At 40.3% G+C, this 23,716-nt stretch overlaps 1 protein-coding gene across 5 annotated transcripts in view; it reads left to right on the top strand.

The window, feature by feature from the left end:
• NYAP2 (neuronal tyrosine-phosphorylated phosphoinositide-3-kinase adaptor 2) overlaps positions 1–23,716 on the top strand; it is a 135,337-nt gene that overhangs the window by 96,364 nt on the left and 15,257 nt on the right. For all 5 annotated transcript variants that reach the window (XM_064666504.1, XM_064666507.1, XM_064666505.1 and 2 more), the window contains 2 exons: positions 2,998–3,207; positions 10,856–10,959. In XM_064666504.1, coding sequence (XP_064522574.1) covers positions 2,998–3,207; positions 10,856–10,959 — 314 coding nt within the window. The remainder of the gene's footprint in view (positions 1–2,997; positions 3,208–10,855; positions 10,960–23,716) is intronic.

Here is a 23,716-nt window from a genome sequence, read left to right as displayed (position 1 = left end):
ACTAGCAAGCAGGAAAGAAATATTACAGAAAACTATATAAAAAATTGACATGTTGTTTTACTGTCTGTGTATCAATGTTACTGATAGTGATCACCAAATAATAATGATTCAGGCTCTGTGATGGGTTACACAACATTATAAACTGATTCAATCTGCTTTTCATTTTTAGGAAATATTAGTTTTCAGATAAACTGTGAACTGAAAATCCCCAAGAAAGGATAGTGGAATGTAAATTTACAAAGTCTAGACAGCCAGCTGAAAACTGATTTTCTACACCTTATGAAGAACAAGACCATAAACCAAATCTTTATTTAGTCTAAATATTTCCATAGTTTCCAGCTGGTTGCAGGGAAATGCTGTGCTTTGATTCAGCTGATAATAAAACTAAGAATGCACAAATCATTTTTATCAGGCAACAAGTACAAATGCGTCTCTGTTAAATAAACTGAAGTGGATAAATCCTTAGCTCTGCACTCAGCCAGAGCATTGCCACTGTAACAAGGGCTGACTACATGAGTGGGTGACATTTCAAAGGGTGATGTTCAAGTAGTGTCAGTGGGGCACACACAGAGAAGGTTTACACTAATGTAATCACAGCATTTCCAGGAGCAGCTGAATTACACAGTAAATTAACTCTATTGAATGATGCACTAAGTTGTTAGGGTATTTGCAGGGCCCAATTCTGACTTTTAAAAAACATATTCTTGTCTTTTTTTCTTTCTCTTTGTTTTGCTGAAAAGAATAAGCTGCAATCTAGACAGCATCCTGTATTGGTGGAAAAGAGATTTGTGTGCATATCCAAAGAATTTTGAAACTTTGTTCATAGCCTTCCTTTCCCAGACAAGTAGTAGCTTAAAAAAGTGAATGGTTTTGGTATAAAGAAAAAAATCAGATATAACTGTATGTCTCTGTTACATGAAAAAGTACATTGCTATTTTTGATAGCTCAATGCTCAGAAAAAAATATAAGAGCCTTTTTGTTGATAACTGAAACAGTTCAAATCTAGTAATAATTTGGGCTCTCCATCTCTTTGCACAGCTCTTTGTATTAGAAAGTCTCTCTATGCAGTCACAGGCAGAGCTGTGTTACAGACATCTCGTAGCAAAGGTCCCTGAAAGGCAGATGTCATGTTATATTGATACAGACTGTTATTCAACCTTGTACCCTACTGGGGTTACCAACTAGGAAAAACAAACAGTTCGGATTTTCGTTGCAGTGTCTTTTTGCATACATTAAAGTAGGTAAGTGACCTAGAAGTTCATGGAAGAGGTTTGATTTTTGAAGGTCTTTGTCACATGAAGTGTCTCTGAATTTTATTTATGATTCCTAAACTGGGGTTGTTTGATCATTTTCTCATGAAGTGTTACTACTTGAAGGTTGTGGTAAGATATCCTTAACATTAATTTTTACTGTTAACCAGTAGTCATTCACGTTCATTGAGGAAACTCCAGGCTGACTGTGTTGTTACTCATTAAGTTCATCTGCAGACTGGAAGGTCAGAGAACCCAAAACAACATGAGATTTTGTCCCTGTTGGGCACAAGTGGGGTCTCTACCTACTACAGATATCCGGTAGTACATCTTTCACTGTTTGCAGTAGCATGGGCAGCAGTGTGGGGAGTTTTGAGCCACTGGCAAATCAAAGCGGTTTGAATGTGGTTCTTTTTCTGGACTGTATCATCAGAGTGGAAATTCCTGTTGGATAGTCCTAGTTCCTGGCCAGGGGGATATCCGGGAGAGGAAGTGGCTGCTCCGACTGACAGTCCTGTGCAGCCAGGCCACTTCCATTTGGCACAGGTCCCCTGGGGAGCTGTTGGCATCTCCTGCCTGTGAGTTGCTTCTGGCATTTTCTCCATGCTTGGCTCTCTCAAATCTTCTCATGTCCCTTGTAGCAACAAAAAGTTTTTGAGATAGGGCTCAAGGGAAGATTGTTGTCTCTATCAAATATGGATTCCAAGCCTGTAGATACATACAGAAATTAGATACATACAGAAATTAAAGGTACATCAGGGGGTTGATTAATAAACCGGTGTGACTAGAACTTGCATCCTTACATGAGAGTATCATGTAAGGATGTCTGTGGGTTTAAATACAAAGTATAAAATTCAAATCTCAGGGTTTTGTTTTTTTTTTTCAAAAAGAGGTAAATGGCAAACTTTGAATAACTGACTAGCGCAGTACTTAGCTCTTACAAGTACAGAACAATCTAATGTTTCTTCTGTATCTAGTTTTCCATGTGAATCTTTAACAGCTACAGAAGTTAAAGAACAGGAATGAACTGATCCTCCTGTATTGCTCAATGTGCAAGAAAAGAATTAGGGTCTTGAGAAGAGAACAGAAAATCACCAGCCATGAAGAAAGCAGACATCACTGCTTCATTGGAAAAATCATTCTGTTGTGTTTTGAATTTCTCCTTTTTATATTAACTCATGGAGTTGCAGCAGAAAGTAATTTTCTGACTCCAAGGATTTTCCAACCAAGTGAAATTTCATTTCCTAGGTTATGGAGCTGGGCGCATCCAAAATGGATTTTTGGTCTTTTGTTTTGTGGGTTGTGTGCTTTTGTTAGAGCTTCCAAGGAATACAGATATGTAGCTTGCAGAGTATTGCCTTAGGAGAGAGCTTCCTTAGAAAGTGCCTGAAGAAGAACTTGTTCCCAAACAAATGACAGCTGAAAAGAATCCAAGTATTTCTATAAATTTTTAATAAACCACATTTTGGTAGGGTACTATTTTCAAAATTATTTTCATGGCATATAAAAGTTGCAAGAGAAAAGTTACATTTTATCCATCTGCTGCATGGTGTATGGTTTTAATAATTAAAAACTGTATTGAAACCTACGTAAACTACTGGGTTTTGGCCTAGATGGTAAAATAATGCTATAAATTGTTCTTAAAAGATTTATGATTGGTATATATGGAGTATTGTGCAAAAGACTGTTATGTGATGTGGATGATTAGCAGACACTGTAACAAAATGTTCACTTGTGTATTTCATAGAACCACTAGATGAGCTGAAGATCAGAAGTCACAGCACTGAACCACTACCAAAGCTGGAAAACAAAGAGAGAGGATATCATGGGACAACTTCCTCTAGGGAGCCAGGGAAAGCTCAGGAATGGGATGGAACGCCGGGCCCGCCTGTGGTATCCAGCAGGCTGGGGAGATCCTCTGTCAGCCCAACCATGTTGGCTGGAAGCAACAGCTCAGGTAAGTCACGTAGCAGAGCCAGGAAGATCAAATGAATCTCCCTGTGAGATGGAGGATCTCTAAAGATACACAGATGTAGATAAGTATCCAGATTCTTTAGACTTCCAACTATCTTCTAGGATCTGCCCTGCCCATTGACTGCTGTACTAGTGAGCCTTGTGCTGTCTGCCTGTGCTCTGTGCTGGAACAGATTGGGATGGTGGCAGGTAATACAAGCACGTAAACATGCAGTTCATCTATTTTGAAAGAAGTAAGGAATTCCACGTGACATTGAAAGGGGACACTATGACAAAGTCACCCCAGGACGGCACCTCAGAAAGAAGTTTGTAAATTCAGGTATCACAGAGAGTAACAGAAATACACTATGCAGAAGCAAGGCTGTCTTAGTGATGGGCACAGTGACTGGACACAGGCAACCTTTGACTTATGCTGGTACAAGAAATTTCTAGAAAAGTGACTATGGGTTTCAGAAGTCTCAAATTCACACCTATCCATTTTATTAATCAAAATTTTATATATATTAAATAGTAAATTGCCATAAACCATGGCATTATGATGCAGCCTTGTTTATAAATTGACAAGACAAACAGAACTGATGCGTGAATGAACATCTATAAACAGATATCTATGGCTCTTGCATGAGTACCACATTGTTACTTTTGAGATTTGACAGCTCTCATAAAAGAGTAACTTCACTGCTTATTACTTGGATTGGGAAAAATATCCACTTTAAAAACAGTTGGCATATATAGTACTGCAGCCTCATGGTCAATGTTCAGTAAGCGTAAGAGCACGAATGAGCTACTCAAACAAGAAATCATTCCTGCAAGAGGGATCTGCTGGGCAGTGAGTGGCAGAGATGAGTCTTTAAACTGCTGAGCCAGCAGAGATGCTCACGCCTCACCCAGAGCATCGCTTCCCTGCGGGATAATGGGACTCACATTGTCTCTGAATCGTTGAAAATGACACCTGAAACTCAGTGTATAACTTGAATAGTCTTTGCTGATGTGACATATCATTTGCAGCAATCATGTAGTCCAGCTTTTCTTGCTACAGACCCTGCAGATAATCCTTCCTGGGGCAGCAAATGTGACTTTTCTGCTAATCTTATGACTCTAGCACAGGTTATTTGGATATTACTGTCATTTTCTTACTTGTCTGTTCTCAAAAAGACTTCTGGTAGGTAGGAATTTTCCAGATTAGCTCATAGCTTTTGGTAAAAATTCTGTTCCCAGTGTATTAGAGAGTCTGTGCTAATGCAGGTAGAAGGGTGGGTTTAAAAGCTACCACATCAAAGTATTGGGACATCTGATAATTAGACCAAAGGTGTGTAACAACCTTCTCAGTTCTACAAGATGACAGTATGGAGCAGAGTAGTAAAGAAGTTAAAATTAAAGAGTAAGTTCTTAGCAAAATATTACACTGCTGTCCAACCTTTCTGCAGCAGTTTTATTTCAAAGAGTTGGTTGATCTCCAAAAACAGACAAAACATGTTGGCCTTGGCCTTCATTTGGCATCAGAAAACTATAATAGTTGTTGAATCATGCCTTGATTTAGTTAACTGTGACTTTGTCTTACATTGCTAGGACTGTCAGAGAAAAAAATATATTTTCTTGGCTGAATTTTGACTCCTTTTTATGATTAAAATCTGAAAGCTGATTATGACTTTTGTTTCCCTGCAGTTTTATGCTATTTCATTTGATGAATATTGCCTCTCATCTGCCCTGAATATTTTTCCCCTGTGTCTCTCGCTGTTGCCTGAGCAACATGTTTTACCTTTAATCGGTGGGGCATTGCATTCAAAGTGTACACAGTTCTCCTCAGTGAACTTGTACATGAGCTGTAACAGTTCATTCTCTGCAATTAAATTAGAACTGTAACAGAATGCAAGAAGAGAGATTTAATACATCTGTATGAATACAAATGCGTTTTGGAGTCAAGGAGATAAAGTAATTCTGCACTAGGAATTAGAGCTTAGATTTACCACAGGACCGTAAAAAATCAAGGTAGGCCCCAGTACAGTCGTCATTGCTGTTGCTCTCTTTCCAACATCATAGATAACAGAAAAAAAGGCTACTTTTTTTTTTTTTTTTGTGCAGACATGTCCTTGAAATACCACAGTTTGCTGCCTGCCTCCTAGTTCACACTGGTACAGGCATTTATTGGGGCAGTGTTGGAATAAATTAAAGAAAATGGGGTTGAATTACTCCACTGTAAAGCAGAAAGTGTGAAAGGACTTCTCAAGTCTGCTCATCAGGCAGCTTTGCTGAGGCACAGATGAACTGGGAATTGGGGTGGCCTGAACAAATCCCTGAGTGGCAATACTGATTTTTTGTAGGTTCTCCCCATCTCTGAAACTGCTAGTAAGATAAGAGGGAGAATGAGCCCTCTCCAAACAGAATCTTGAACTTTCTGTCCATTTTGTTCAAAGAGCCTGGACTGTCAGCTGCACACAGGTATCATTGTGCCTGATTGCGCTGTGACATCATTTGTCAAGGCCACTTTCTGTTTCTTGGCATCCTATCATTTCTCATGGAAAGCAGTGTGATTTGGGGGCATGCTGACATTTAGGAAATTCAGTGCAATTGTAGTGAACAGCCAAATGGAATCTGTAAAACAGAAAGTTGTTCAGTTTCACTCCAGGAGAATTGAAGAGTATTTTCTGGAACGTTACTGCTTTTTTCCTGACTGCAACCATGAAGCATTTTACATTGCCACCTGCTGCTGGAGACAGGCACTGCTTTGCCTTTTAAACCTCAGATACTCTATTGTGTCCTGTTTTTGAAGCACCACCAGCTTGTCACTCAGCCAGCCATTAGTATCCCACCTGAAAGCACTGTAGATAATCAGGAAGGGAGTAAATGCCCACCCTTCATTGGAATTACTGGCTATCATTTTGGGTTTGCAAAAGTAATGAATATTTAAGTTCAGCTCTTTGGGAGTGGAGCAATGCCTGGGAAGCCAAGGTGCAAGTTGCATCCATAGGTACAGGAAGGGAGTAGCAGCAAAATACCAGTTCATTCCAGTTAGGTCTGCTTCATGCAGAGATGACTGAGTGCTCCCACCAACCCTAAATTTTCTCCTTACCTGCAATATGAGAGTATCACTGTGCTCCTGCTTGGTGAGGTCCAGACCTTGCCTGCGATGGTCATTCGTGTTCTCTGCACACAACTCTTCCCAAGCAGTGCCTGTCACCTAAAATAAAAGGAGTAGTACTGGGAATTGTACACTGAGGGCGTCTAGCCAATGCCCACAATCCAGGTGTGTGACCTCCAGGCTGTGGAATCACATGGATCCTGACTGGAGTAAAACTGTTATCTACATGTGACAAAAACACACATAAAAAACCTGAACAAAAATGCCCAACACTTACTTGTGTTACAAAGCAGCCAGGAAATACCAAACACACACAGCCAAATCCTACAACAAAAACTTTACAAAGAAAATAAACACTCATACTCAGGATACAAAGTATATTCCACTAATAGCTTTTCCCTCTGGGCAAAGTATCCTCAAAACTTATATAGAAGGTTCCTTTCAGGCATGGTTTTACTCATTACGTGACTTGGTTTTGAGACTTGCTAAGCTTTTGACCTATGGATATATCTGGTAACACTGAGGTCCACAGGTTCAGAGCTCCCTTTGTGAAAACATTTCAGTTTGATGTGCTGCTGTGCTATTTCAGCACTAATTGGCTTCTGCAGGTGAAGTCCTGAATACTTTTTTTTTTTAAAGTAACAGGATACTATGTAGTTTATTCCACCATAATGCTTCTTAATTTAAAATAATGTTTCAGCTTACTCATCTCTTTTTAGAAAACCAACATGGCTAGGCCAGTATGAAGATAATATTGTGATTCATTTTTCCAGTATGCATGTTTTCTTTTTCTTCTTTTTTTTTTTCTTTTTTTTAGCATGTGATTGCTCTCAGCCTGTCACATCGCCTTGTTTAATTCAAAACGCATTTCTTGGCAGCTGTAGCAAATAAGCAATATTTCTCTTTTCATGTGCAAAGAAGAGACTGTGACAGGATAAGAAGCTTCTCCAATGTAAGTGACAGCCAGAGTATTTTTTTGAATTAAGATTAGGATAGGCAGAATGAAGGCTTCCTTGGATGAAAATGAACTCTTCCCATTAAGATCCAAAAATAAAAATCATGCAGAGTTGTTGTACTTCTGGAGAATATAGAAAACCATAGCACATTGGTATTAAAATTATTGAAAATATTTCCATAAATCTTGTCGCATTTCAGCACTGTGCTTTGTTGAGGAAAATCCTACAACACCCCCTGTCTCAAATGTAGCCAGCCAAGCCTCTACATCTTTAGTAATGATGACAGTACTTGCACTTTTGGAAAACAGGCCATTTATGTGAGTGCTTAAATACATGATTAAGAACACAACTTTAAGGCAATCCTATCTGTGACTGGAAAGCCTGTATTTCTGCGTTAGAGAGTCTCTCCTAAAATTCTCATCCTTAATGCTGCCCTTTGGATGTGTCCACTTGCTTATGTCCATCCTACTGGCGCTGCTGGGACTCAGTTTAAACCTGAGAGTGCAGTAAAGCTCGTCCCACTGCACTGACTACATGTGTGGGGTTGCCTCACGTGAGGTTCCTGTGGTCCCAGCCACTGGCACGTTGGGAGTGTTGTGGCTACTGTGGGTGACATAATAGGAGACTGAGGCACAGTAGCCCACCATCCTCTACTAGCACTCCACTGCCTCTGCACCTGGCTCCCAGAGGTGAACAGTGCATTTTTCCTATTGTGTCACAGCGTGAGAGATGCGTCACTTGAAGTTGTGCACAATAATACCACCAAAGTTCTTATGTATGTAAGAAGAATTCTTGCTAGTTTTTAGATAGCCCGAAGCAGAAGTATTTATTTGAAGTGACCATTACTTAGAAGTGATCAAAACCCAGGTAGCCCCAATACAGTAAACGGCTGCCCATAGCTGAAAAATAACATGCTGCAGAATACAGAGCAGTGAGTTGTGTTGCATCACTTATGCAACAATTTATGTATTGGTTTTTTTCTCCCAGTAGTGTGCAGTGTGAAGATGTTACTCAGACCACTAACTACAGTAGAATATAGTATTTCTTTGGTCTAAAAATATTGCCAATATTGATATTAAAAAAATTCCTCTGACTACCCAACTTCTGAACTTTTAAAAAAAAATAAAAGCTAGATGAAGCCACCTCTGAAACACCTTTTGGTGAGAGTCACCATGGAAATCACAATAGTTTGCTTAATACTATAACATATATTAGAGGGAGATAAAGGAAGTTATACTTCATCTGTGTGATAGGTTTTATTTCTTTGATGCCAGATGAAAGGAGTCTCTTTGGCAAGAAAATGGTAATCTCTTGTTGTTGCACATAGGTCCAAATTGGAAATTATGACACTTCTCCCTGCTTTCCTGAAGCAAAGAAAATAATTCAGAAGCATAGGCAGACAGTGCCTTGGAGTTTTTTATGTGCTGGGTGTCTGATTCTGCTTGTCACAGCAGAAAAAGAATCTCTATTTAGCAGTACAGAAAAACAACTGAAAAAAGACCCAATTCTTGTCCTCCCTGAAACCCCAGCAAAATTCCAGGAGATGAGAGATGAGATATAATAATGAGATCCATTTTTTTTAATATATGTTACTGAAAAGAACGGTCAGAAATCTGGCACCCAGACAGTGTGAAATCAGAACAAAAACAAATCTAATCAACCTTCAGAGTAACTGCCCAAGTCCAAAAAAAGCAAACCAACAGATTATGTACAAAAGGCAAGGTTACAGACGAGACCAGTCTGCTCCTTTCTGTGCCTATTGCTGTGTTGACTCGTGGGATGTTTGCAGACTGACTAGGAGTGAGTGGATTGAATAATGCATTCGTCGAACAGCATAAATATTTTTGCTGCTCAGCCAGCTGGATGGTAACCAACCTATTAATATTTAGTTGATGAATATTCACCCATACAGATGTTTTCATTGGTTTAAGTGCTCTGGCATAAGTGGATAGCTCTTCTCCACACCCTGTTGAATTCTGAAATGTCTGAGGAAAATAAGCATTTAAGGTGACAATGAGAAATTATCAGTGAGATTGGAAGAACCCCTTTCAGCATGTTGCTGGTATGTGGAGTAATGTGCCAGCTGTCCTTAAGTTTCCAAGGTGTGCCAAGTGACCTTAAGGGTGTGCTGGTGATAGACATCTTCTTCCTTTCAAACAATGGCCCAGCCAGTGGCTACTGATGATACTGGAGATCCGCATAGGACATAGAGATATTAGTGTGAACAAACATAGGCAAGGCAGCAGTGTAAATGAGGCAGGAGAAATTTCAGACAGGCATAAGAAAAAGACATGTGAGAAAATATGTGCTTCAGAGACAAATTTGCTAAACCAGGATTGCACGAGGCATAGGTCCTTCCTCTGTTCTTGAAAACATGAAATTGAATAGGAGGAATTCTTTGAACCTTACTTAAAAAATTAAAAATTCTTTAAATTCTAATGAGGTATGGTGTTATAATTACTTGTTATTCATGGTAAAGCAATACTATCAGTGCTAAAAGTGAGAGTCTGTTATTGTACAAAGTGTGTCTGGAGAGTGCAAATGTTCTTGGTCTCAGTGTTTGCACACTGAATAGAAAAAGCAGGTGCAGGGTTGGGAGGAAGTTTTATGAAACATGAGGAGAATAAACACATTGATCTGAGCCAAGTCATGGGTTGAGAGGTGTTTCCTCAACCACATAAAGGAAAGGCAGGGACAAAAAAATTTCTTGGGCAGACACAGGCAGACCCTTTTCTCAGGAAAAGACAGTTGTGGGGTGTTGAACGCTGGGGTAGCACATGGGTGTCAGCATGGTTTAGATAAAAAACCTTCATCTAGGCCTCCTGAGCTGCATGGTCACCTCATGTCAGCATGTACAATAATAACCTGCACTGGAAATCAATGGGGAACCTTCTTAGAAATGCCTTCCTGCAGAACAGCAGAAGGAAAATTAAATAACTGTGTAATTTCCGTGCAGTTCTTCTCCAAAATGGAGTTTTCTCTCAAGGTAACCTCTGCTTCTGTTATCTCCTTCATTCTGGGTAACTGACTTTGCCACTGCTGGTGTTTTGATTTGTCTCCATTCTTCCTACATTATGTCTCTCAATTTACTGCCACTGACATCAGATTTCCAAGTATGTCCAAATCCCCAAGTGTGACAGTATCCTCAACACTTCATACACTGCCTCTTTCATTTTCTGGCATTTCATGCTTTCCCTCAGCACAGTCAGTCTTTGGGCTGCCATGTCCATGAAACCAGAAGCCACTGTAACTCCCTTAATCACTGCTGTATTATAAGAGGGGTAGAAAAGGCACTGGGGGTGAGGCAACAAGGATGCTTCTTTTATGTTCTTCCTGTCTGTCTACTGGTTTATGCTCTATACTTCAGCTTCAGAGATACTAGAGCAGAGAGGCCAGGACATGGAATGGGTTCTGTCTTAATCCCTCTTCTTCTGATCTCAACTTCTGTTCATGATTCAGTCAAATGCCTGAGATCTTAACTAGTAACCAAGCCTGGATTCTCCATTTCAAGGGAATCCTGGATCCGGCGTGTTTCAGTTTACTGCAGCAGTAACCCACCTCCCGTTCACTGGTGTTTCTACTCTCTTCCTTTCCAGAGTCTAAAGCAAGCTGCAGATTAGGTCGGTCTGCATCCACATCAGGTGTGCCTCCTCCCTCCGTGACACCGCTCAGGCAACCCAGTGACCTTCAGCCGAGCCAGGTACCATCGTTAGCCAATCGTGAATGACTCCATGTGCTGCAACATGCCAAATGTTTCTCACCTCTGTGTCTGTCATTTGTTACAGTAAATGATTTTTTTGGGTTTTTGTCTTTATTTTCTGTGCTTGTGCGTGCATCTGTGTGTGCGCATCTCCCATTGGCAATGAAATTCCACTGGCCACAGCCAGCAGAATTTTCTTTGCTCTTAATTCCTTATATCTTTTTCTGTCTTCATTCTGTAATATAAATGTAGTAAAACTGTACTGTATGAACTGTCTGGGCTTTTTATTTTTTCATGTTTTCTGTACTTTTTTACTGTCTTGAAATTTATCAAACTTTGATAAATTTAATTTATGTTTTTATGTAAATTTCTTTTAAATGTCTTGTCTAGAGCACTTACACCAATGTTTGTCAATGACTTGTACATACTTGACTTCTGCTCAGTTATACTTTAATATTTGTGCCAGTCTCACATTTGGTTGGAGCTTAATGCATGATTGTATTACACTGTGATTTATCACTGTCCTGAAAACTGCTCTTACAGCAAGTGATTTTGTTTAGTTAAGGCAGCTAGCCTCTCTTCAGCTATAGACCATGTAATGCTTACAGGACTATTAAATAGTCCACTGTAGTTATATTTATTGTATATTGTTAGGAATCAGAAAAACTAATCAAAGGGGCAACATCTCCTTTTATCTTAAACAGAGATACTTTTTTTTTCCTCATCAGAAACAAAACTACCACACAGAAAGAAATAGAAATGTTTGGGTTTGGCAAGTTTCTCCAGTAGAGAGAAAATGGAAAAGAAATAAAGACACGGGAAACCTACACTTACCTTTATTTTATATGCTAATACTGATATTGTAACATTTTGTTGCACAGACCTGTATTATTAGTTTGACAGAACTAACTGAGAGTAGCAATTGAGAGAAGAGGTTTCGCTTAAACGTAATGTGAATGCCTTCTGTCAAAGCACTCTGGTATCACGTCACTCGTGTGTGCAGGCCCTCACATCACTGCGTACGTGGGGGGTGTATGTGTGCACAAGGACACACGAACATATATGTATTTATGTGCACATGCATATATGTATATGCACACACACAGGCACTCTTATTTAGATGGCGAGTTTTCGGGGAATCAGTCCCCAAAATCCTATTGAACGTCTGTGAGGTTTGAGTGGGAAACTCCCTGAGGACTGCTTTGCAATAATCACATATTTGCATTGTTTGTAGCTGGGCCAGTTGCTTCTATAAGCAACTTGGCCAAAGTAAAGACCATAAGAGTAAGGTTGATTTACTCACTCCAGATAGCCAGTTAGGAAGGTAATATTTGGCCAGGGTAGTCCATAGAGGTTACCATTCTGTAACCTGTATGAACTGATGCTATTGTATTACTTCTGAGCCCTGCCGGACACGAAGCCTGACAGAACCATGCACGATTCTAAAGCATATTGTACATAAGCAAATCAAATCCATAATGGAGATTCAAAGTGACGGCCCATTTAAATAACACGTCAAGTGTTCCTTCATCTAAGGAAGAAATTAGGGTAATTGCACTTCCAAAGGTTTTCAGTGTCCCAGTGTTCATGTAATATATATTTTTGATTAAATGGGTCTTACAGCGGAGATGATGCTTTGCTGTTTACTCAGTGGGAAAGGCACCTTGGGTGTTTTGAAGGGATTTCAGTCTCTCGTTTGTACTAAGAACTAAACAATAAGCCTTGAAAGCAGAAGCTGATGTGATAGAAGAGATAATGAGCCTCTTAGAAGCTGCGGCCAGAGTTCACTGAAGCTGTGGAGGGAAAATCCACCTCAATTCATACAGAAGAAAGGAACAAAGATGATAAGAGGAATTTTCAAGTGACCGTAGGAGGGTGATCTTGTTAATTGAATAATGTATGGTATGGTCACGACTTCGTGAAAAACAAGAAAAACTAGTGCAACCTTTCTCTCCTTAAGTCTTCCTTTCAAGCTGACAATATCTTACAGTCCATCTATTATGTTGCCATTTGTTATGATAACATCATTTTTAAAGGTGTTGATTTAACCTTGATTTCAGTGGAATGGCAGAAGTCCGAATATCTCCAGGGCAGATAAAAACATTACTTTGATTGTGCTCTTTCAACACCTATTCCATCTTAACGAGCAAATAATCTGTGATGGGTGAAATGTGTTTCAAATGGCTGGGTTGTTAGCCCATCCTCAATCTGACAGATTGTGGCATACAGGGTATCTATTTTCGTGTGCTCTGGCTATTGATTGTATTGATACTGGTTTCCTTAACCACATTGTAATGAGTAGTTAGACTTTCCAAAAGATTAAAAGGATGCATTGTATTATCCACCTCTTTGTCGATCAGATGGATGCAGCTGACATTCATACAGGGATTCAAGATCTGGGAAGGGCAGATGACTGTGAATTGGTTTTCTCAAATCTTCATGGATACCAAACTGATGGTTTTCAGAATGTTTAATTTGGGAAAAACATTTTGGAACTGAATTCTCAAAGCCCATTGTTTTTAAAACAATAATTCAATGAAGTGATGAGGATGTTTAGTAAATAAATAGATTTGATCTAAGGAAACCTATATTATATTCCAATCAAATATTGGCTAACTATGTAACTATTGACATTAAATCTCCTATGCCTTATTTTCTTATTTCTTGTTTGCTTATTGGTGTAGGAATTGTGAGGAGTAACCAGTGAGTATTCACAGAACTTATTTATGGTGTATTGATGGTAAGCATTAGAGGGATTACTTATAAATAAAAAGAAAGGGCTTATGATTAGAGAATTATGTAGCTGGTCTCTGATGGACAATACTGTAAAAATACTGATGGAAAATTCTGTAGGTAGTATCAGAGAACAGTTACCAATATGCTGAGCCAGACAGAGAGCCTGCCATTCTGTCCTTAGTTGTGGGAAATGGGGAGAGCATTTGGAAAGAACTGGTTGGAGGAAGCAGCCTTGGATGAAATCTTGAATTGTCTCAATTTAAACTGAAAGATAAACATAAGTTTATCTTGGAACTGAATTTATTGATTGTGAAAGGACAAAGTTTAAGGAGTTAAGGAAGTAGCAGAGGAAGTCAGGTGGGGAGCTTGGAAGTGTAGTATGGCAGAAGCATGAAACACTTTTGAGCTACAAAAGTAGCATATAGCCATATTTCCTAATATTCTTAATATAAATATCCTAAAGAGAGGAGTTTAGGTAGCAGAGAAGCATTCTAGATATCACCTATTGCCTTGTAAAGAAAGGAAAGAAGGAAGAAAATGTTAAAGGTGCAGGAGCAGGTCATGCTCATGCACCAAACGATGAGCCAGTGGGGAAGATGACCTGCCTATCTGAACAGAGTTTTATCTGGAATTCAGGAAAATAGGAGAGTTTGTGAAGTTTGAAAGAAGAGACAGGCAACTCAGGAGGAGAAGGATGTCATGAGGTTATGCAGGGAAAAAATCAGAAGGGCCAAGGCCCAACTAAAACTTAATCTGTTGGCTGCCATAAAAGACAATAAAAAATGTTTCTGTAAATACATTGGAAACAAAAGGAAGGCTAAGAAGAATCTCCATCCTTTATTGGCTGTGGAAGGAATCATAGTGACAAAGGATGATGAAAAGGCTGAGGTACTTAATGCTTTCTTTGCCTCAGTGTTCAATAGTAAGATCAGCTGTTTTCTGGGTACAAGGCCCCTGAACTGGAAGGCAGGGACAGGGAGCAGGATGAAGCCCCCATAATCCAAGGAGAAATGGTCAGTGAACTGCCATACCACTTAGACACACATATTAGGATACAGTGTGTTTATATTAGGAAAAATTTCTTCACAGAAAGAGTTGTCAAGCAATGGAACAGGCTACCCAGAGAAGTGGTTGAGTCCCTCCTACCATCCCTGGAGGTATTTAACAGATGTGTAGATGTGGCAGGGGACATGGTCTAGTGGTGGACTTGGCAGTGCTGTGTTAATGGTTGGACTTCATTATCTTAAGGCATTTTATAACCTAAGTGATTCTGTCATTCTATAAAGATTCTCCGGTGTTCATGAAAAGCTTACAGGGAATGGAAAAATACTCTGGAAAGTACAGCAAGTTATATCTTAGAGATAAGAAATGTCTGACTAACATTAGAGTTAGTAAAAGTCCATTTGTGTTTGGCCTTTATGTGGGAATGAAAACAGTCTTTTTTAGTCAAGTAACAGTCTTTTGTAGCCATCTAAGTGGATAGAGAAGAGTAGAATTTAACCACATGTGAGGTTTATAAAGTACAGTAAACATCATGGTCCACAGATGCCCCAATAAATAACTGCTCTCCCATATTGCTGGAACCTCTGTGTTGGTGCCTGAGGCTTCTGTACCAAGTATGGTCAGGTGTTTGCCCCTGCAGTGGTATATGCTCAGTCCTGTCAGGGGACCCCCACAGTGAACAAAACTGTTCACTTGCGTAAAGCAAGCAGGATTTGGAGTCACAGGCATCACTGTGATGCAGTTTCCCTGGCATCCTATCATTCTTCACAACATCACCTCAGGGTAACAAAGGATTACATTCTGTCGATGGGCTCAGGCGTCCCTGTCGCACACAGGATTCGTGTGCACTGAGCATGTCTGTCACAAAAGAAGAAAGTGTTGCAAGCAAGCTGGGCTGTGGAAGTCCCTCTGCTGGAGAGCAGAGCATCTCACATCCAGAGTTCTAATGTACATAAAATCATCTCTAGGTCACTGCCATGCTTCTCTAAAACAGTCTTCAGCACAGCAAAAAACCCACTGATTTCCCTTTTAAGAAAAAAGAGATGATATAACTATATGGATTTTTTTCTGCAAATGAATTTGCAGAAAGTGAGGTTCATTTTCATTAAGATGTAGACAGTGATTGGAAAATCCCATGTACTAAGCTGCATAGCAGCACAGTAGTGCATGTTTATAACAAAGATCCATGGCCCGAAGGAAAACACACTCTTTGAAAACAAAACTGCTGATAGCTAGAGTTTGGTATTTAAGCTTGTCTGCAAAGCAGAGCCTATTTTCAGACAGATTTCTACAAATCTGTGTACCTTATCTGCAAATGGGCAGCCTCTCTTCATGCTGCCTATTATTTGCCTTTCAGTGGCCAGACAGCACTGTGCTTTTCTAAGGTATGCTATCTTAATTCTGAGGATGTGTATACCTCTTAAAGTCTGGTGTCTTCTTGTGGGGAAAACCGGGCAGTGATATCTAGCTCCAATTTAAGCAAGAAAAGAAGATTTAAACTTCACAGTGATGATCAAAGTAAAATCCAGAAGCCGTGCTGAGATTAGAAGGAATAACTCAGAAGAGGGAATGAAGATACATGGACAGCTATGAATTATGGAGTTTCAAGGTGCATTGAAGGAATGAAGAAAAAGCTAGAAAATATATCAGCATCAGCACTGAATTTTTTTGTGGCTTATTTGAAAAAAAGAAAGTGCAGCTCAGTTCATTACTTCCCTGGTATCTGCCTGAGCCTTCAGCAAGTTGAGATAGTACTTTACTTTCCCCATATGACCTACCTACCTCTGAGTATTCTAAATCAGGGGTATAATACAGCTTCCCCATTGGTGGTATGAAGAGAGGTGCCTGCAGAGGGAATTCACCTAGCTAAACCCTCAGTGAGCATGTAGAGCTGCTTGTCTGTTCCCTTGGACAACCTGGTAATTCAGTTAATTAACCTGGAAAGCTTGTTGGGATCATTCCTGCTCCGTGTGTGTTAGAGGCTCCTGGACAGATAACAGTCACTACGATTTCCATTGCTGGTTTGTAGGCATTTATAGGTTTTCACACTCCATCCATGGGCACTGGGAGAAACAGTATGGATGTGGCTGGATCCTGCTGAAAGGTACTCTTTGAAATGACACACTTTTGGCACCTTCCCTCCTGCCCAGGGGAGCAGCCTTGGCAGAGGTGCTGAGAGAGGCTGGTGTCTGGTGCTGGTGTTTGACCTCACTGACAGAACGGTGCTAAGGTCATGAAAATCCAAGTTTTGCAGAGTGGAGAAGCAGGAGACCAGGAGTTTTCCAACACAGTTTTTCCAGTGTATTAATGTAGGTAGGAAGTAAGAAGCAGATTTTTCACTTTGGATATGCAGCTGGGAGGGTTTGTCACTGTGTTTGTGTCCTGCTGGGCTGGGAGAGGTGTCATGCACATCGGGGTGTGTGAGCAAGGACAGGAGAGAAGCCCCCCAGTATTGTTTGGGTCCATCCTGGAGGGGGCCTGGGCAAAAATACACTTTAGCAGCTGTTCAAAATGAACAATTTGGCTGATGCAAAAGGATTAGGGAAAGTTTTGTTTATCCTAGAGCCAGGGAAGAGAAGCTGGGTGCTGCCAGAGCTTTGACCCCCATCCCGCTGTGGACAGGCAGGCTCAGCCCTGGGCTGAGAGGGGGCCAGGCCCAGTCCACCAGCCCACCCTGCCCAGTGCAGCCCACTCCATTCCACCAGTGCATCCTGCATCCCAGATCCTGCACCTGCAAGGAGGGCAGTGGCACACACCAGGGCTGCCCCCGCCACCCCTGCCCTGGGCTGGGAAGGCAGGGAGGAAGGGAGAAGGAGGAGACTTGCTCCAGACTTCTTTATTAAATCCCCATTCTTCCACACAACAGCTTAGATAACATTTTGTTTAAGACTCAGGATTTCGGTGCCAACTGAAATGCAATCAGAAGGCACACAATGAAAAAAAATTCTAGCATTAAAACTGATGTGAGACCTTCAGGGCAACTATTATTTAATTTTGTACTCCAGCTGAAAAATCCTAAACACCCATTCTAATTGTTCCATTTTAAAACAAAATCATGATGGAAGGGAAATACAACAAAGAAAAAGCTGAAGTACATATTTGGCTGCTTCCCACATGCATCAGTAGAGCAATACCTTGTAGTTTAAGTGCAGTTTAAGGTCATTGTAAGAAATAAACAAAGCTCTAGAGGAATAATTTAAAATTGACTTTTAACAAGTACTGAGCATTCTTCAGCAACACAGCTATGTATTTGTCTCATGTCTAAGTTAATTAATAACTCTGAAATGGGTCAACTAAATATCACAAGCCCAGCTCGTAGTGTCTCCAGCCTTAGTTGTGTATATAAAGCATATTGTATTCTTTGTATGCCTTGTAAGCATTGTGGTCAGCCTGTAATTAATGAATGCAAGGAGGGTAAATTGTTACCATTGTGGCTATAATTATTTTCGAAGGCACCTAGACAAAGTACTTTTCCAATGAATTGACATTATCATGCTTTAGTTGGCAAATGTGCATCTGAAAGCAAATACTCTGTGAGCATAAACAAAGCATCTGTGCTCTTCTATTGTTCTCAGCTTAAAGTTGCCATTTTCCCCAGCAGTAGTGTACAAGAGTTCAAAGAGTCAGCAAACAGCCTGCAGTTGTCAGGCACTGTAGCAGAGCTGGGTTCCTGATTGCTGCAGTTAATGAATTCTGCTGCTGAGAAATGAGCACCTATAAAGCAGGATTCACTGTTTCATATCTGAACACGGTAGTCTTTTTTTAACTTTCATTATACATAAGAAATACAGTCATTGCAGGTAGATGGAGAACTCTGCGGACTGAAGTGCTCCTTCATCAAGTTTGAATGCTAGGGAAATGGTAACACAAAAAATAAAAGCGTTCTAATAAGAGAACTTGTATGTGTTACATAGCATGAACCCACAGCAGTGCTCAGTACTCTAAACCTTTGCTAGATACACTCCTTGATGAATCTCAAACTGGAACTAACATCAAGCTCTGGTGATTCTGCTGTTGTAGTTCTTGTAATGCACAAGGATTTGCAGTGAAAGATCCAGCTTCTGTCATGCTTGGTCTGTTCACAAAAGGGAAAAAAAGATCCCCTTGGGCTGCTGGTTAAAGATCTCAGGGGGCATGCCTCCCACATTTGCATTCAAAGGGAGTATCTAACTACTGTGCTAATTGCCACTCTGATGTGACTGTCCCTCTTTTCTCCTCTAATTTTCCAAAGTTCTGAAAGTCTATTGTGTGTTTTGGACATAGAATAGCAAAACATATGAAACAATTCATGGAACGGTGGTAATCGTTTTCTTCTCCCTATTGTAAATGCCAAGTGTTCCCCTACAAGCCAGTGCAATGCCTCTGAGATGTCTGTTTCTGTGCTCCTGGAGCCAAGGTTATAGTTGTTCCTTTTTGATACTTGATCTTTTTCTTTATTCAAAATATATGTCCACTGTGTGGGAAGAGTCCCATACCACTCACTCTGTAATCAGAGCCCCATGGGGTTTTGGTTTGGACTTTCTATACACTATTTATTACTTTAGATGGTAGCTTCTATTTTTGCCCGAGAAACTATTCACTTAATGGGACTTAATTGCTCCTTATGTTTAACCATCCCATTTAATAAGGCTTGGGATAGTCACTGGATCCAAAACCTTCTTAATGTTGGCTACCAGGATCTACCACAATAATGATTGCAGTGTTGTCTAAAAGTCATAGTCATAAATAAGGTCCCCACTTTGGTAGACAATATGTGTAGAACAAAGACTGGTCTTACCCCAAGGATTTGTAAGGTCAGTGTAACAGATGAGAAAGCGGTTGCAGGTGGGAGTAGACTGGTAAGTGTGTGAGGGTCAGGAATTGTTTAAGGTTTGGTTTTTGTGAAATTAGAAAGTGCAAAAACCATTTGGAGTGCAATCTACTGTATCTGTGACAGTGATTTTACATAGTTTTATATGTCACTGATACAATGAAATGCTTTTGAATGTCTAAAAGCAGAAAAACAGGTACATTTTATGGGACACTTTGCAAATGATGTCTCTCTCTCAAATGGCCCTCCCATGGAGAAGTCCTGCCCCTCCAGTGGAGAAGTCTTTGGTGTCTGTGTAGGTGAAGAAAAAGGAATGTAGGCATAGACTGATTCTTGTGGATGCAAGTTTTGCAAATAGCTGGGAGGAGGGAAATCCTCTGGGTCCTACCTGGGGGGATGGACAGCCATGGAAGAACCCACGATGGGGTACAGAGAGAAGCCCCTGGCACAGGCACTACACTGATGGGACAGGGGTCAGCTTTTACCAGATGATGACTGGATTTGAGCAGTGTTTGGCCTGAGGGTATTTGAAAACCTGAATCACTCAGGGCCGTAGGATTTTACTTTCTTGTTCAGGCTGCATGTTCATAGGAGTCAGGAATGAGTCACACTGACTGCCACGACCTCGAAAGAAGTGCCAGGGCATGAGGCATGAGCTGTGTCCTGCAGCATCACACAGCTGTCTGGGGAACTTGCACTGCTAAGAATTTGTGAGAGTTTGGACTTCCGAATACCCTTTTGTGCCTTTCTAAAGTGCAGCAGAGCCCCGTGCCCACGAGAGGGAGCAGTCGGATTACTTTACACAGTTCTGTTGTTTTTTCCTGCAAAGACAAACCTCTTGCACACAAAAGCAAAATTCTACTGTCGTCAGTCCAGCTAAATATGCTGTCAACATTTTGGATGAGAGCAACAAGAAGAATGTTAATGTTTTGGGGAAGGCTCCACATTGCATTGTGTTGAGTTTCAGCTTGAATCTGGTCTTACATAATAAGTGCACAGGTCCAGAGCAGTGCAAATCGTTTCTGAATATGCAAACTGCAAATAAAGAATGCTTATTTAAAAAAAAAAAAAAAAAAGAAAGAATGAAAAGAAAATGCAAACCTTGAAGTGGATGGAATTGCCACATCTATCATCCCTCACCTCCAAGGCACTCCTGACCGATTGGCATGAGAAGCAAATGTGTCAAAGCTGTCTTCTGCTGGCAGACAAGTCTCCCGTTGGTCCCAGCATCTTTTCTTCCCATTCAGCTGGGTTGGTTGTGCAGCAGAAGCAGGTCAGTGCATTGCTGGGTCCTGCTTTGCCAGGACTCTGATTTAAGTGTCTGCCCAGTGGCCTCGCACCACCGAAGTGGCCTCTGGTTCCCAGTGTGGGGAATGCCAGGCAGAGGTGGATCTGAGCATATGCTGCTGTTGTGGTTGGTCTCAAGGCCCAAGCCTGGCTTTGGTGGCTCTCTCCTTCTCTGTACAGCTCAGTAGCATGGTCTTTAGGTACAAAATAGATGTCTTGGAGAGAAGCAGTAGTGGATGAAAGCAGGTCAGCTGTAGAAAACAGAATGCCACAGCAAGAGGGTGTCAGGCATGGAAATGGAGTGACTGGTCTCTGAGCACCAGACTCAGAGTCTGTCTTCTTCATGCCTTTCCTCACTCTCAAGTGCCAGTGTGGCTGCCACTATTTCAGCTGTAATTGAAGAGAGGGGCAGGAAGAGTATTCCATTCCTTTACTCTTATCTCTTCTTAGAGATCTCTTCTTATTCTTGCATGAACTTTGTAAGCTTGCCAGTAGAGTAAAGAAAGAGGTGAGATCCCTCACAGAAGTTGTTGAAACCTTTCAAATATAACAATATTCTGACAAAGAGCGAAATACAGCACTTGTGAGGTTTTTCACTTCCTGCTTTCACTACCATCTTTACCAAGTTGTTTCTCAGATTGGGAGTTACAGTTTCTTTAAAAGATACAGGACAGACATAAGAAGATCTCACCTGCATGGTCTGTGGTTTCAGGGGGTTGTTATGATGCTTCTGGTTTTGGTAGGGTTGAGATGGTGTGTTTCAGCACTTTGAACAACTGAGAGATTTATGGGGTCAGGTGCTGCAGTCAATGCAGCTCAGTGCAGGTGGTTATTCCCTGGAAGGTGACATACCCTCCAGAGCCCCCGGAGGTTGGTGAGAACTGTGTGCTTCTGGAGCCTCAGGGCTCAAATATGGGGCAAGTCAAGCATGACCTCTGCACTTGGACCTTTCTTTTGAGAGTCAGACTTGAGTACAGGCATGTAGAGTGGCATACATAGGAACTAATATTTCCAATAAAATACTTATGCAGGTTAATGAGATGGAGAAATACACGCCTTGAAAATCTTCCATAACCATTGACCAAGTGCGCCTGAGCTGTGACTCTTTCAGCTTAGTGAACCAGTGAGATCACTGTCCTGTCCTGTCCTGCCTACTACAAGAAACTAGAAATGATTTGGAACTTCTTAGTCTCATTTTTAGTGGATCTAACAGCATTGTATATGGTTCTACCAATAATAGGTAACAAGTTCCAGTAATACTAAACAAATATATAATGCCATTTATGTGAAATAATTTCAGTCCAAACATGAATAAGTTGCCTATAAAGGAATTTGATTCAGTAGCATTCCTTTCTCTTCAGGGAATCTCTCTTTAAGGCATTTCTCATAAATTTTCTTATTCTCTCTTAAAACTTGTAAATTCACTTCAAAACTTGTTCTGAGACTTTTGTGTGCAAACAATTAGTTTAGTCACAGTACCAGAACAATAGCAATTGCTAAGTTTATTTCAAATGGTCTTGCAACCACTATTGAAGACATTGTGCCTTGGTTAAAAAATTATTTAAAAAAAACCCAGAAGCATGCAATTTCCTTTTTCCCCCTCCCCTTTTCTGTGTGTATTTATGTTTAACTCAGGGCAAGAATTTTATAATATTCTTAAAGGAAAAGATAGAAATAAAAATGGCATGAATTCATGAAAGCATGTGTTTATATATAGGCATTTTCTGTAAATGAACCAAACATTCTGTATCCTAGGTAGAACAACCTTTTTGTCTGCTCATACGCATTTCAGTTGCCTCTACGCACTCCCACTTGTCCTCCTTTTTTTGTATATGAACTGAATGTATTGTTCCATGTTTCTGTTTGAACTGTGTGTGCCTGATGCATAAAACATGATGTGGAAGGGCCAGGTTGTCCCCACCGTCTGCATTCAGTCACAAACCATCCAAGCTGTGTCCTCATGGTTGTCACCACCTCACCAGACTCTCTCGGTGTTTGTATAGCCTTATACAGTATATTGCACTTACTGTACCTGTATAGTATCTCGTCTGTATACTGTATGCACATAAATATGTATATTCACTCATGTATGTATGTATAGTACGTTTCTATATCTCTGTATATGTATGTGTGTTTGTTCATAGACTTTCACTAGAAATCTGTGGCTATTCATATGCAGTATGTGTATGACAATTATAAAAAGGTATGAATGCCAGCACCCACTTTTGATAACCTACTTTTATTCTCATTTTGTCTTGTTAAACAATGAAAATAAAAACATCATGTATTTTAAATGAGAACTTTAAAAGATTATTATTTATACTAACTTTAAGCTTTCTAGTTTTTCAGAAAAATTGTTTGAACAGATTCAAAATTGCAAATATATTGGTGTTTCTCCTGACAGTTTTCTGTAGTTGAAAAATATTTGGTAACAGCCCACTCTGTGTAGTTTTGGTTCTCTGCATCTTATGCTGTTCAAGTGCTCCAAGATTTAGAAATGTCCTAAACCAGATGGACTTTTGTGCTGCAAATCCCATCTCTATTCACATGAGGGACTTGCTGTCAGTCTCGGGGTGACTCATGTCTATGACTTCTTGCATGATTAAATACTGGATATAGAAGGGCCTTAGGCTGAAAAGAATGTTTTCTCCAGTGCAGGTGAGCCTTAGGACTTCATAAAACCACCCAAATTTATTAGTCAATTTTATGGGAGCATTACAGACACTATTTGTCAGACCTCTTATGCTTTGCACTCCACAGTAACATATAATTGCCAATTGATTAGGCATTTATTAAAACAGCTAACAATCATTAGTTAGCCCTTTGTAAAATTAATCACCACACAGCTGTATGTAGGCTCAGTTATCTGGTGGTGAGGCAGCAAAGCACTGGCTTATCTTAAATAGCAAAATATAAGTCAAG

Source organism: Pseudopipra pipra, chromosome 10 (genome assembly GCF_036250125.1).
Source record: "Pseudopipra pipra isolate bDixPip1 chromosome 10, bDixPip1.hap1, whole genome shotgun sequence".
NCBI classification, from domain to species: domain Eukaryota; kingdom Metazoa; phylum Chordata; class Aves; order Passeriformes; family Pipridae; genus Pseudopipra; species Pseudopipra pipra.
This window is presented reverse-complemented; position numbering and strand designations above follow the sequence as displayed.